The sequence below is a fragment of the Pleurodeles waltl genome, chromosome 10 (assembly GCF_031143425.1).
Source record: "Pleurodeles waltl isolate 20211129_DDA chromosome 10, aPleWal1.hap1.20221129, whole genome shotgun sequence".
Taxonomy (NCBI): Eukaryota; Metazoa; Chordata; class Amphibia; order Caudata; family Salamandridae; genus Pleurodeles; species Pleurodeles waltl.
In genome coordinates, this window is record NC_090449.1 from 1064711063 (window position 1) to 1064726559 (window position 15497).

The 15497-nt window shown below is 58.0% G+C and overlaps 1 protein-coding gene across 2 annotated transcripts in view; it reads left to right on the forward strand.

The window, feature by feature from the left end:
• The window catches only part of ANKRD28 (ankyrin repeat domain 28), a 496481-nt gene that overhangs the window by 103856 nt on the left and 377128 nt on the right, over window positions 1–15497 (forward strand). The window contains exon 1 of one of the 2 annotated variants that reach the window (XM_069212091.1): window positions 5096–5560. The exons of the other annotated variant lie outside the window; for it this stretch is intronic. Coding sequence (XP_069068192.1) covers window positions 5444–5560 — 117 coding nt within the window. The 5' untranslated portion in view covers window positions 5096–5443. Of the gene's footprint in view, window positions 1–5095; window positions 5561–15497 lie in introns of those variants that run through there. 2 annotated transcript variants of the gene reach the window in all.

Sequence of the window (15497 nt, forward strand, 5' to 3'; positions counted from 1 at the left end):
CGTCTCTGCGCAAGCTCGAGTCTCCCTGAATGCTTCGCTTTGAGATTACTAATGTGTCTCAAAAGCCTGTCACCTTTGGAGAAGCTTCCCTTTGTGTGACGCCCCCAGGCCTGCTCTGGTCCACTTGGTGCAGAACTCAGAGTTGTTGCTCCCAAAACACACAGTGATTCTGGCTTCTATAGTGTAATCTGGCGCTCGAGTAAAGCGCCTTGGTGGCGGGTTTGCACTGCTTTTTATGAACACTTGCACCTTCTCTGGCTCAGGGCCACCTCCCCTGCTCAGTGGTCCTGCCCTCCTGGTACTCTTCAGCCTCCTGTTCGTTCTCTGCTGTTCTTACTAGTGATCGAAGTAGCAGCAGGGTGCCCTGAGACCCCTGAGACCTGTGTCTGTGTCCAGTGCCCCCTGAAGTCTTTACAGCAGATCACTAGTAAGAACATCAGATCGCTTTGTTCCAAGTAGCAGCAGGGTGCCCTGAGACATGTCTGTGACCACGGAGCCCCCTGAAGTCTTGACAGCAGAACAGTTATGTGTGTGGTTTCCGTGCCACAGGGTTATTCATTGTTTTACGGTTGTTGTGCTACCAGGACCAACCCCTTCCTGCCCTAGACCCAGACACTGCTGCACTGCCGGGTCAAGCCCCATTCGTCTGTGTACTGAGGTCTAAAGCTGTGCCATCGTGGACCTGAGCCAGACTCTCCTCGTTGGCTTGTGGCTTCTCTCCTACTGAGAGAGTTTAGTGTACTTCACTCCGTGTGTGCGTGGTAGGGACAGTCTGATTCCGCTGGTCACTCCACCTGGGCAAGGCCTGGCCATCTCCAGTCTTCTCCAGCCCTCTGGTCCACCATAGCTTCTGCTTGGTGAAGTTGGTTGTTCAGAGGGTGAAGGCAGTGTTGTTGGGCCTTGTTGCAGGAGAAAGTGGAAGGTATCCCTTCCTGCGGTGTGGGTGCCACCTCCTCTCCCCTGGGGCACAGGACACATGAACAGGATTCTAGGCCCCTGCCCTGTTGCCTGGTAAGTGACCCTTACACCAGAAGAGAAGTGGACCCAAGGATCTGGAACACCGCACGCAGAAGGGCGTCTCCTACTCGAGTCTTCAATCCAGGTAAAGGGAATCCATCATATCCCTTATTCTGTATGGAGGGAAGTCATGTCAATCAAACTGTGACAAGGAAGCATGGGACCAACCTCATGCAGAAACACATCAGGCCAGGATCAACAAACTCGAGCTGGGCATGAGCCTGGACCCTCCTTGGTCATAGTCTGAAAGCAAGAAGGTGTCAAGCGTGCCACAGGTGTTGGCAGTAGCTCGCCATCATGACTCTTGCACTCTCCTACTGAGAACAGGACCACTGGAATTATTGGCAGGAGAGGGCCAAATAATGCAACAGGGTTGGGTAAATTATGCAGCAAGAAAAGGCAAATTCGGCACACAATGCAGTACATTTTGTAATAGTTTGTTATTTCGTCCCCCCCCCTCCTCTCGGAACACTGGGCACTGCTTGCACCTCATTAGTACCAGATTAACACCCAAATACAGCAATCAATATGCAACGGAGCGGTGACCAGTCCGGCTTTACAAAGCGCCTTCCAATGAGCGGTAAAAGAGTTGCTACATTTTTAGTCACTTTTGAACTATTTGAGCCTAAAACGATGTTTTTTTTTTTTTTGGTAAAATCTGCAGATTATGTGGCAGATGATGGATTATGTAACAAATGCGCCCTAACGTTCTTGCACATTGAATAAGGGCCGTATTTATTTCCTATGCACTGGGTAGAGGGCTTGCAGTAGAAGGGGTCCTTCCGCTTGCACGAAAGTAATGTGCAAACAATCTCCTGCGAGAAGCCGGTGGGCTGTTTCCTTCATCCAACAGAACAGACAGCTTTACTTGAGCGCTACGAAGGAGAGGCGCTATATTTTGTGTAGTGTCTGCTTTCGTGTCTGCTGAGTGCGGCGAAGGCAAAGGCCCTCTTTCTCCTCGTTACATTTGGGTAACCGACAGCTCAGATTGAGGCGCAGGCATGGCACACTCCTCTCTGCGCACAGGGTGTCACACACCCTACCTCCTGGTGATTGAGGCGCAGGCATGGCACGCTTTCCTCTCTGTGCACAGGGTGTCACACACCCTACCTCCTGGTGATTGAGGCGCAGGGCATGGCACACTTTCCTCTCTGCACACAGGGTGTCACACACCCTACCTCCTGGTGATTGAGGCGCAGGGCATGGCACGCTTTCCTCTCTGCACACAGGGTGTCACACACACTACCTCCTGGTGATTGAGACGCAGGCATGGCACGCTTTCCTCTCTGCGCACAGGGTGTCACACACCCTACCTCCTGGTGATTGAGGCGCAGGGCATGGCACGCTTTCCTCTCTGCACACAGGGTGTCACACACCCTACCTCCTGGTGATTGAGACGCAGGCATGGCACGCTTTCCTCTCTGCACACAGGGTGTCACACACCCTACCTCCTGGTGATTGAGACACAGGCATTGCACACTCCTCTCTGCGCACAGGGTATCACACACCCTACCTCCTGGTGATTGAGACACAGGCATGGCACACTCCTCTCTGTGCACAGGGTGTCACACACCCTACCTCCTGGTGATTGAGACACAGGCATGGCACACTCCTCTCTGCGCACAGGGTATCACACACCCTACCTCCTGGTGATTGAGACGCAGGGCATGGCACACTCCTCTCTGTACACAGGGTGTCACACACCCTGCCTCCTGGTGATTGAGGCGCAGGGCATGGCATGCTTTCCTCTCTGTGCACAGGGTGTCACACACCCTACCTCCTGGTGATTGAGGCGCAGGCATGGCACGCTTCTCCTGGTGATTGAGGCGCAGGGCATGGCACACTCCTCTCTGTACACAGGGTGTCACACACCCTACCTCCTGGTGATTGAGGCGCAGGGCATAGCACACTTTCCTCTCTGCACACAGGGTGTCACACACCAGACCTCCTTCTCTAGACACTGGGTAGAAGCCCCCTTTCTCCTAGTGACTGAGACCCAGGTCCGTACTCCCTGCCCATGGGGTGCGCTTGCCCAAGCAGACCCAGTCCCTCTGGACGCGCCCCCAGTGCCAGGCGTGGCTCTGTCCGCCTGCGGCCTCCAGTGAAAGTGATGCTGGGAGGGCGGGCTAGTCACCCAGGCAGAGCCAGCCCTTTGCATGGTGCAGCCCGCCCTCCTGCCCCCTCCCCGCCTCCACCCCCTGCTCTGCCGGATCTGGCCACCGGGCTTCCCATGCTGCAGAGTGCGCAGTGCGCCGCGGGCCCCCGCCGTCCCGGGCACCGATCCTGCCCCGGGGTACCAGCCTAGCCTGGAAGCAGCCCGTGACTGCCATCCTTCTGCATCCTTCTGCATCCTTCTGCAGGGGCCGCCCGGTGCCCTGCGCTCCCGCCTTCCTCCGGTGCTGGGAGGCGGACGCGTCCTGCCCTTACCGGGGGAGGGGACCACCGGAGGAGGGGACCATCCTGCCTGCACCCGGAGGAGGGGCACATTCTGCCCGCACCGGAGCGCCAGTCCCTTACCTCGGGAGGAGGGGACCAGCCTGCGTCTCCCAGAGGTTGGGGGAGTAATCCGCATCTACGGAGTCGGGACGGAGTCTGTACAACTGCAGCCTGGTGAACAAAAGCGCATCTGCTGCAAGCGAAACACGCGCGCATCTCCTGCCAGGGGGGCTGGGGCGCCTGCCTGCATCTTCCGAAGGTGGGAGAAGAACTCGCATCTCCTGCAGAGGGGTCCACAGAGGGCACAGCTAGCCTGCATCTTCTAGAGAGGTACCATTCTGTATCCTGGAGAGCTGGCCTGCATCTTCTAGAGGAGAGGGGGGCATTCTGTATCCTGGAGAGCTGACCTGCATCTTCTAGAGGAGAGGGGTACCATTCTGTATCCTGGAGAGCTGGCCTGCATCTTCTAGAGAGGTGCCATTGTGTATCCTGGAGAGCTGACCTGCATCTTCTAGAGGAGAGGGGTGCCATTCTGTATCCCGGAGAGCTGGCCTGCATCTTCTAGAGGAGAGGGGGGCATTCTGTATCCTGGAGAGCTGACCTGCATCTTCTAGAGGAGAGGGGTACCATTGTGTATCCTGGAGAGTTGGCCTGCATCTTCTAGAGGAGAGGGGGCGCCATTCTGTATCCTGGAGAGCGGACCTGCACCTGCTAGAGGAGAGGCGTACCATTGTGTATCCTGGAGAGCGGACCTGCATCTTCTAGAGGAGAGGGGTACCATTGTGTATCCTGGAGAGCTGGCCTGCATCTTCTAGAGGAGAGGGGGGCATTCTGTATCCTGGAGAGCGGACCTGCATCTTCTAGAGGAGAGGGGGCGCCATTGTGTATCCTGGAGAGCGGACCTGCACCTTCTAGAGGAGAGGGGTACCATTGTGTATCCTGGAGAGTTAGCCTGCATCTTCTAGAGGAGAGGGGTGCCATTCTGTATCCTGTAGAGCGGACCTGCATCTTCTAGAGGAGAGGGGCGCCATTCTGTATCCTGGGGAGTTGACCTGCATCTTCTGGATGGGAGAACCAGCTCTCCTGGAGGAGGACGAATTGACCTGTGACCTGTATCATTTTGTAGCAGGGGGAATCCTCTCTTCTGGAGGAGGGAGGACTGCATGATTGGGGTCACCCCCACCACAGCCCCAGCGCCAAGTTGCTCTTTCGCCATCCCGCAGAGCCCCTGATCTTCGCCCACCACATGAATGCGCAGTTTTTCACGAGCGCCTGCAGGCTCTAGGCGCTGTCTTCAAAGTTGCCACTGGGCTCAAGAGTTGGTTGTTGGCTTTCCAGTCGGAAGTTCAGAAGTAGAGCCGCGTGAACTCAATTTGGCGCCCTAAAAATAGTCTGGAGACAAAAGCGGCCCTGGAGTGAGTTAATTTTAGCCGGGTGCAGGCGAGGTCGCCGTGAGGGCCTCTGCGAGGGACCAGGCCTGGAGGCCTCCCTTGTGGTGCCCGCCTCGGTGAGTGCTTGCACCCCCCCTGTCTGTGCCAGGGCCCCGGGCCTGAAGTGCCCACCCCGGCCAGTGCTTTCCCCGCTGCCTGCCTGGAGCTCTCCCTCGTGGTGCCCACCTCTGTATCCACCCTGGTGAACGCCTGCACTGCTCCCTGCCTGTGCCAGGGCCTGGGCCTGAGGGCCCACCCCGGTGAGAGCCTGCACCACTCCCTGCCAGGGCCTGAGGTGCCCACCCCTGCCAGGGCCTGCATCGCTCCCTGTCTGTGCCAGGGCCCCGGGCCTGAAGTGCCCACCTAGGCGAGGGCTTTCCCTGCTGACTGCCTGTCTGGAGCTCTCCATCGTGGTGCCCACCCTGGTGAAGGCCTGCCTGTGCCAGGACCCACCCCAGTGAGGGCCTGCACCGCTCCCTGTCTGTGCCAAGTCCCCGGGCACGAGGTGCCCCTGGCCACGGCCGCCCCCAGACAGCGATGAGCGGCAGTGAGGACCGCGGATGAGCCGTGTGTGCATCGTGGTGCTGGAGGATGTTGAAGACGACGATCCCGTGCCCAGGCCGCCCCGGGACAATGTGTGCCGCCGCCCCCCGCCACCCCTGGCAGGAGACTTGATGGTAAGTGGTGCCAGGGACGGGAGGAAGGTCTCTGGAAATGGACTGTGACACGTGTACAAGGGCAGGCTGAGCAGGGTCTGTGCCAGGTGTACGGGAGCAGGCTGAGCAGGGTCTGTGCCAGGTGTACAAGGGCAGACAGAGCAGGGTCTGTGCCAGGTGTATGAGGGCTTGGGTCTGTGCCAGGTGTACAAGGGCGGACTGAGCAGGGCCTGTGCCAGGTGTGGAGGGACAGACAGACAGACAGAGCAGGGTCTGTGCCAGGTGTACGGGAGCAGGCTGAGCAGGGTCTGTGCCAGGTGTATGAGGGCTTGGATCTGTGCCAGGTGTACAAGGGCAGACTGAGCAGGGCCTGTGCCAGGTGTGGAGGGACAGACTGAGCAGGGCCTGTTCCAGGTGTGGAGGGACAGACTGAGCAGGGCCTGTTCCAGGTGTGGAGGGACAGACTGAGCAGGGCCTGTGCCAGGTGTACAGAGACAGGCTGAGCAGGGTCTGTGCCAGGTGTACAGAGACAGGCTGAGCAGGGTCTGTGCCAGGTGTACAGAGACAGGCTGAGCAGGGTCTGTGCCAGGTGTACAGACACAGGCTGAGCAGGGTCTGTGCCAGGTGTACAGACACAGGCTGAGCAGGGTCTGTGCCAGGTGTACGAGAGCAGGGTCTGTGCCAGGTGTACGAGAGCAGGGTCTGTGCCAGGTGTACGAGAGCAGGCTGAGCAGGGTCTGTGCCAGGTGTACAAGGACAGGCTGAACAGGGTCTGTGCCAGATGTACTTGAGCAGGCTGAGCAGGGTCTGTGCCAGGTGTACTTGAGCAGGGTCTGTGCCAGGTGTACGAGAGCAGGCTGAGCAGGGTCTGTGCCAGGTGTACGAGAGCAGGCTGAGCAGGCTCTGTGCCAGGTGTACGAGAGCAGGCTCTGTGCCAGGTGTACGAGAGCAGGCTGAGCAGGGTCTGTGCCAGGTGTACGAGAGCAGGCTGAGCAGGGTCTGTGCCAGGTGTACGAGAGCAGGCTGAGCAGGGTCTGTGCCAGGTGTACGAGAGCAGGCTGAGCAGGGTCTGTGCCAGGTGTAGAAGGCAGGCTGAGCAGGGTCTGTGCCAGGTGTAGAAGACAGGCTGAGCAGGGTCTGTGCCAGGTGTATAAGACAGGGTGAGCAGGGCCTGTGCCAGGTGTACGAGAGCAGGCCCTGTGCCAGGTGTACGATAGCAGGCTGAGCAGGGCCTGTGCCAGGTGTACGATAGCAGGCTGAGCAGGGCCTGTGCCAGGTGTACGATAGCAGGTTGAGCAGGGCCTGTGCCAGGTGTACGATAGCAGGCTGAGCAGGGTCTGTGCCAGGTGTACGATAGCAGGCTGAGCAGGGTCTGTGCCAGGTGTACAAGAGCAGGCTGAGCAGGGTCTGTGCCAGGTGTATAAGGCAGGCTGAGCAGGGTCTGTGCCAGGTGTATAAGACAGGCTGAGCAGGGTCTGTGCCAGGTGTATAAGACAGGGTGAGCAGGGCCTGTGCCAGGTGTACGAGAGCAGGCCCTGTGCCAGGTGTACGATAGCAGGCTGAGCCGTCTGTGTGCCAGGTGTACGATAGCAGGCTGAGCAGGGCCTGTGCCAGGTGTACGATAGCAGGCTGAGCAGGGCCTGTGCCAGGTGTACGATAGCAGGTTGAGCAGGGCCTGTGCCAGGTGTACGATAGCAGGTTGGGCAGGGTCTGTGCTAGGTGTACAAGGACAGTCTAAGGCCCAAAAGAACCAAGACAGGCTGAGGGGGTGGCTGTGCCAGGGCTGGCTGAGCAGGGTCTGTGCCAGGTGTATGAGGGCTTGGGTCTGTGCCAGGTGTATGAGGGCTTGGGTCTGTGCCAGGTGTACGAGAGCAGGCTGAGCGGGGTCTGTGCCAGCTGTACGAGGGCAGGCTAGCGGGGTCTGTGCCAGGTGAGCAAGGACAGGCTGAGCGGGGTCTGTGCCAGGGCTGGCTGAGCAGGGTCTGTGGTAGGTGTAGGACAGGCTGAGCAGGGTCTGTGCCAGGTGTACGGGAGCAGGCTGAGCAGGGTCTGTGCCAGGTGTACAAGGGCAGACAGAGCAGGGTCTGTGCCAGGTGTATGAGGGCTTGGGTCTGTGCCAGGTGTACAAGGGCGGACTGAGCAGGGCCTGTGCCAGGTGTGGAGGGACAGACAGACAGACAGAGCAGGGTCTGTGCCAGGTGTACGGGAGCAGGCTGAGCAGGGTCTGTGCCAGGTGTATGAGGGCTTGGATCTGTGCCAGGTGTACAAGGGCAGACTGAGCAGGGCCTGTGCCAGGTGTGGAGGGACAGACTGAGCAGGGCCTGTTCCAGGTGTGGAGGGACAGACTGAGCAGGGCCTGTTCCAGGTGTGGAGGGACAGACTGAGCAGGGCCTGTTCCAGGTGTGGAGGGACAGGCTGAGCAGGGCCTGTGCCAGGTGTGGAGGGACAGACTGAGCAGAGCCTGTGCCAGGTGTACAGAGACAGGCTGAGCAGGGTCTGTGCCAGGTGTACAGAGACAGGCTGAGCAGGGTCTGTGCCAGGTGTACAGAGACAGGCTGAGCAGGGTCTGTGCCAGGTGTACAGAGACAGGCTGAGCAGGGTCTGTGCCAGGTGTACAGAGACAGGCTGAGCAGGGTCTGTGCCAGGTGTACAGAGACAGGCTGAGCAGGGTCTGTGCCAGGTGTACAGAGACAGGCTGAGCAGGGTCTGTGCCAGGTGTACGAGAGCAGGGTCTGTGCCAGGTGTACGAGAGCAGGGTCTGTGCCAGGTGTACGAGAGCAGGCTGAGCAGGGTCTGTGCCAGGTGTACAAGGACAGGCTGAACAGGGTCTGTGCCAGATGTACTTGAGCAGGCTGAGCAGGGTCTGTGCCAGGTGTACTTGAGCAGGGTCTGTGCCAGGTGTACGAGAGCAGGCTGAGCAGGGTCTGTGCCAGGTGTACGAGAGCAGGCTGAGCAGGGTCTGTGCCAGGTGTACGAGAGCAGGCTCTGTGCCAGGTGTACGAGAGCAGGCTGAGCAGGGTCTGTGCCAGGTGTACAAGGACAGGCTGAGCAGGGTCTGTGCCAGGTGTACGAGAGCAGGCTGAGCAGGGTCTGTGCCAGGTGTAGAAGGCAGGCTGAGCAGGGTCTGTGCCAGGTGTAGAAGGCAGGCTGAGCAGGGTCTGTGCCAGGTGTAGAAGGCAGGCTGAGCAGGGTCTGTGCCAGGTGTAGAAGACAGGCTGAGCAGGGTCTGTGCCAGGTGTATAAGACAGGGTGAGCAGGGCCTGTGCCAGGTGTACGAGAGCAGGCCCTGTGCCAGGTGTACGATAGCAGGCTGAGCAGGGCCTGTGCCAGGTGTACGATAGCAGGCTGAGCAGGGCCTGTGCCAGGTGTACGATAGCAGGCTGAGCAGGGTCTGTGCCAGGTGTACGATAGCAGGCTGAGCAGGGTCTGTGCCAGGTGTACAAGAGCAGGCTGAGCAGGGTCTGTGCCAGGTGTATAAGGCAGGCTGAGCAGGGTCTGTGCCAGGTGTATAAGACAGGCTGAGCAGGGTCTGTGCCAGGTGTATAAGACAGGGTGAGCAGGGCCTGTGCCAGGTGTACGAGAGCAGGCCCTGTGCCAGGTGTACGATAGCAGGCTGAGCCGGCTGTGTGCCAGGTGTACGATAGCAGGCTGAGCAGGGCCTGTGCCAGGTGTACGATAGCAGGCTGAGCAGGGCCTGTGCCAGGTGTACGATAGCAGGTTGAGCAGGGCCTGTGCCAGGTGTACGATAGCAGGTTGGGCAGGGTCTGTGCTAGGTGTACAAGGACAGTCTAAGGCCCAAAAGAACCAAGACAGGCTGAGGGGGTGGGGGGTGGCTGTGCCAGGGCTGGCTGAGCAGGGTCTGTGCCAGGTGTATGAGGGCTTGGGTCTGTGCCAGGTGTATGAGGGCTTGGGTCTGTGCCAGGTGTACGAGAGCAGGCTGAGCGGGGTCTGTGCCAGCTGTACGAGGGCAGGCTAGCGGGGTCTGTGCCAGGTGAGCAAGGACAGGCTGAGCGGGGTCTGTGCCAGGGCTGGCTGAGCAGGGTCTGTGGTAGGTGTAGGACAGGCTGAGCAGGGTCTGTGGCAGGGCAGCGAGGACAGGCTGAGCAGGGTCTGTCAGGTGTACGAGGGCAGCGTCTATGCCAGGTGTACGAGAGCAGGCTGAGCAGGGTCTGTGCCAGGGCTGGCTGAGCAGGGTCTGTGGTAGGTGTAGGACAGGCTGAGCAGGGTCTGTGGCAGGGCAGCGAGGACAGGCTGAGCAGGGTCTGTCAGGTGTACGAGGGCAGCGTCTATGTCAGGTGTACGAGAGCAGGCTGAGCAGGGTCTGTGCCAGGGCTGGCTGAGCAGGGTCTGTGGCAGGGCAGCGAGGACAGGCTGAGCAGGGTCTGTGCCAGGTGTAGGAGAGCAGGGTCTGTGCCAGGTGTAGGAGAGCAGGGTCTGTGCCAGGTGTAGGAGAGCAGCGTCTGTGCCAGGTGTAGGAGAGCAGCGTCTGTGCCAGGTGTAGGAGAGCAGCGTCTGTGCCAGGTGTAGGAGAGCAGCGTCTGTGCCAGGTGTAGGAGAGCAGCGTCTGTGCCAGGTGTAGGAGAGCAGCGTCTGTGCCAGGTGTAGGAGAGCAGCGTCTGTGCCAGGTGTACGAGGGCAGGCTAAGTGGGGTCTGTGCCAGGTGAGCAAGGACAGGCTGAGCGGGTTCTGTGCCAGTGTGAAGAGTAGGGGAGGATGAGCGGGGTCTGTGCCAGTGTGAAGAGTAGGGGAGGATGAGCGGGGTCTGTGCCAGTGTGAAGAGTAGGGGAGGATGAGCTGGGTCTGTGCCAGTTGTAGGAGAGCAGGGTCTGTGCCAGGTGTACGAGGGCAGGCTAAGCTGGGTCTGTGCCAGGTGTACGAGGGCAGGCTAAGCTGGGTCTGTGCCAGGTGAGCAAGGACAGGCTGAGCGGGGTCTGTGGCAGGCAGGTGGGCGAGGACAGGCTGAGCGGGGTCTGTGGCAGGCAGGTGGGCGAGGACAGGCTGAGCGGGGTCTGTGGCAGGCAGGTGGGAGAGGACAGGCTGAATAGTGTTAGTGCCAGACCAGGAAGGACAGTCTGAATAGTAGGTCTGGCTGAGGAGGTCTGTGGCAGGTGTGTGAGGGATAGGACAGGCGGTCTGTCAGGGCAGTGAGGGCACTTCGAGCAGAGTCTGTGGCGGGACGGGGGTACATGGCTCACTGTGCCAGGGCTGAGACCCAGCCAGGGTGTGGAACCCGTGGGGTCTAGCTGGTTACTACTTTCTGTTTCTCTGTCCGTCTATTTGTCTTTTCAGTAACCTCACGCTCCTTCACATGCTCTCACGTTCCCACACAGTGCCTTGCACCCGTTTATTCACCCTCGCTCACGGGTTACTCACATACACACCGGGTTACTCTCTCTCAGAGACACCGGGTTACTCTCTCTCAGAGACACCGGGTTACTCTCTCTCAGAGACACCGGGTTACTCTCTCTCAGAGACACCGGGTTACTCTCTCACATAGACACCGGGTTACTCTCTCACATAGACACCGGGTTACTCTCTCACATAGACACCGGGTTACTCTCTCTCAGAGACACCGGGTTACTCTCTCACAGAGACACCGGGTTACTCTCTCACAGAGACACCGGGTTACTCTCTCTCAGAGACACCGGGTTACTCTCTCTCAGAGACACCGGGTTACTCTCTCTCAGAGACACCGGGTTACTCTCTCTCAGAGACACCGGGTTACTCTCTCTCAGAGACACCGGGTTACTCTCTCTCAGAGACACCGGGTTACTCTCTCACAGAGACACCGGGTTACTCTCTCACATAGACACCGGGTGTCTCTCTCTCAGAGACACCGGGTTACTCTCTCTCAGAGACACCGGGTTACTCTCTCTCCTCTCTCACATAGACACCGGGTGTCTCTCTCTCTCTCTCTCACATAGACACCGGGTGTCTCTCTCTCTCTCTCTCTCTCTCTCTCTCTCTCTCTCTCTCACATAGACACCGGGTTACTCTCTCACATAGACACCGGGTGTCTCTCTCTCTCTCTCACATAGACACCGGGTGTCTCTCTCTCTCTCTCACATAGACACCGGGTTACTCTCTCTCTCTCTCACATAGACACCGGGTTACTCTCTCACATAGACACCGGGTTACTCTCTCACATAGACACCGGGTGTCTCTCTCACATAGACACCGGGTGTCTCTCTCTCTCTCTCTCACATAGACACCGGGTGTCTCTCTCTCTCTCTCTCTCACATAGACACCGGGTGTCTCTCTCTCTCTCTCTCTCTCTCACATAGACACCGGGTGTCTCTCTCTCTCTCTCTCTCACATAGACACCGGGTGTCTCTCTCTCTCTCTCTCTCACATAGACACCGGGTGTCTCTCTCTCTCTCTCTCTCTCACATAGACACCGGGTGTCTCTCTCTCTCTCTCTCTCACATAGACACCGGGTGTCCCTCTCTCTCTCTCACACACACACACACCTGTTATTCTCTCCCACACACACCTGTTCTCATGCTGCTTCACGCAGTTCCCAGGCTCAGTTCAGTTTCTTGCCCCATTAAACCCACGTGCACTCCCTCCTAAGGCACTGACGTCTTTCTAATCATTCATACTCGCTGTTTAAAACGAATGTAGACTTTGTCAACTTGCTCCTTCGTGCATAGTGACGAGGACCCTCTTCCTCACGCTCCTTTAGTTTATCACGTTCATATTCACGCCGGCGCTCTTCTATACAAACAAATTCACACTCATTCTCTCCCACACACATTTAACACGCGCACACACTCGCATTTTGCTTGAAACACTCACTCACATTCAGTCTGAGAGCATCGCTTCTCCGCAAAGTCCTGTAATTCCTCAGCACGTGAGAGTCCAAAGGGGAGTCCCCTGAGTCATTTTAACTATGTAATCATGTCTGGGTTTTACCTCTATAAATTAATATTGTATACAGTCCTAAACGTAAACAGTAGGCTTTGCTGTAACTTCTCTCCACTGTGGGGGTAGAAGGCCTTGGTGTCCTTCTCAGAAGGGCTGTGCACAAGCGTGTTTTTTTTTTTTTTTTCTCCAAAATTGTTTTTAGATGGATGTGGTTTGCCAGGACCTCATGTGACCTGTTTTCGCTCATGGGCGTTACACATGCAGTGACACACGCCATGCCACATGCAGTGACACGCCATACCACATGCAGTGACACGCCGTACCACATGCAGTGACACGCCGTACCACATGCAGTGACACGCCGTGCCACATGCAGTGACACGCCGTGCCACATGCAGTGACACACGCCGTGCCACATGCAGTGACACACGCCGTGCCACATGCAGTGACACACGCCGTGCCACATGCAGTGACACACGCCGTGCCACATGCAGTGACACACGCCGTGCCACATGCAGTGACACACGCCGTGCCACATGCAGTGACACACGCCATGCCACATGCAGTGACACACGCCATGCCACATGCAGTGACACACGCCATGCCACATGCAGTGACACACGCCATGCCACATGCAGTGACACACGCCATGCCACATGCAGTGACACACGCTATGCCACATGCAGTGACACGCCGTGCATACCACATGCAGTGACGCGCCGTGCATACCACACGCAGTGACGCGCCGTGCATACCACACGCAGTGACGCGCCGTGCATACCACACGCAGTGACGCGCCGTACATACCACACGCAGTGACGCGCCGTACATACCACACGCAGTGACGCGCCATACATACCACACGCAGTGACGCGCCGTGCCACACGGTGATCCACCATACCACACGCAGTGACGTGCCGTGCCACACGGTGATCCACCATACCACACGCAGTGACGCGCCGTGCCACACGGTGATCCACCATACCACACGCAGTGACGCGCCGTGCCACACGGTGATCCACCATACCACACGCAGTGACGCGCCGTGCCACACGGTGATCCACCATACCACACGGTGATCCACCATACCACATGCAGTGATGCGCCGTGCCACACGGTGATCCACCATACCACACGCAGTCATGCCATGCCAAACGTGATCCACCATACCACACGCAGTGACGTGCCGTGCCACAAGGTGATCCACCATACCACACGCAGTGACGTGCCACACGGTGATCCACCATACCACACGCAGTGACCCGCCGTGCCATACGGTGATCCACCATACCACATCCAGTCACGCCATGCCACACGGTGATCCACCATACCACACGCAGTGACGCGCCGTGCCACACGGTGATCCACCATACCACACGCAGTGACACACCATGCATACCACACGCAGTGACACGCCGTGCATACCACACGCAGGGACACGCCGTGCATACCACACGCAGGGACACGCCGTGCATACCACACGCAGGGACACGCCGTGCATACCACACGCAGGGACACGCCGTGCATACCACACGCAGTGATACACCATGCATACCACACGCAGGGACACGCCGTGCATACCACACGCAGTGATACACCATGCATACCACACGCAGGGACACGCCGTGCATACCACACGCAGTGATACACCATGCATACCACACGCAGGGACACGCCGTGCATACCACACGCAGTGATACACCATGCATACCACACGCAGGGACACGCCGTGCATACCACACGCAGTGATACACCATGCATACCACACGCAGGGACACGCCGTGCATACCACACGCAGTGATACACCATGCATACCACACGCAGGGACACGCCGTGCATACCACACGCAGTGATACACCATGCATACCACACGCAGGGACACGCCGTGCATACCACACGCAGTGATACACCATGCATACCACACGCAGGGACACGCCGTGCATACCACACGCAGTGATACACCATGCATACCACACGCAGGGACACGCCGTGCATACCACACGCAGTGATACACCATGCATACCACACGCAGGGACACGCCGTGCATACCACACGCAGTGATACACCATGCATACCACACGCAGGGACACGCCGTGCATACCACACGCAGTGATCCGCCATGCCACACAGTGATCCGCCATGCCACACAGTGATCCGCCATGCCACACAGTGATCCGCCATGCCACACAGTGATCCGCCATGCCACACAGTGATCCGCCATGCCACACAGTGATCCGCCATGCCACACAGTGATCCACCATACCACACGCAGTGATCCACCATACCACACGCAGTGATCCACCATACCACACAGTGATCCACCATACCACACTGCAGATAAGAGCAGCAAATGTCTCAGTAAAATGTGTGACCTCCTCGAACGAAAACTAATGTGAGATTTTCAAATTCGAAATTTCGCATAGCGCAAAATTTCACCGGCATAATTAAAATGTTGCTCTGGCCAATTCTGAGGTTGGTGCAGAGGGGAAGTGGATGGGTGAGGGTGGGAGGAGGGGGGTGGGGTGGTTGGGGGGAGGTGTCATACCACATAGTGTCCTCATGTGACTTGTAGCAGAAGTGACTTCTATAGGAAAGGAAAGATTGCATCATTCGTGAGGACTTGCAGGGGGTGTGGAGTTCGGTAAAATACTCGTGTACTGGACGGCAGAGCTCAGACATTTACTGACCTTGCCTAAAAATCCACGCGTCCTGATCTGTGCCGCACAACATGGCAGCGCCCCCTGTATCGGAGCTCTGGTGATGTGCTCTGGACAGGGCTGGGCTCACATCCTGAGGCTTCAGCTTTTAGCAGGTTCCTCTTTATGCCGCCTTCCTACCGGGCTTCTAACATAGCTCTATTATTTTTATGAATGGGTTTTCCAGGCTCGGGGTATGAATGGACTCCGTTCAGCACAGCTCTTTGATCACAGTGGGTCGAATTCACAACATGATGATGCAAGTACACCCGGATTATTTTTTACAGTCTAGCGCCTAGATTGCCGAAGGTGAACTAGACTGCTCGCAGCCTCACTTCCTCCACTTGAATAGACTGTAGTTCTTGGGCCAGTCACTTCATCTCTACACCTCTACC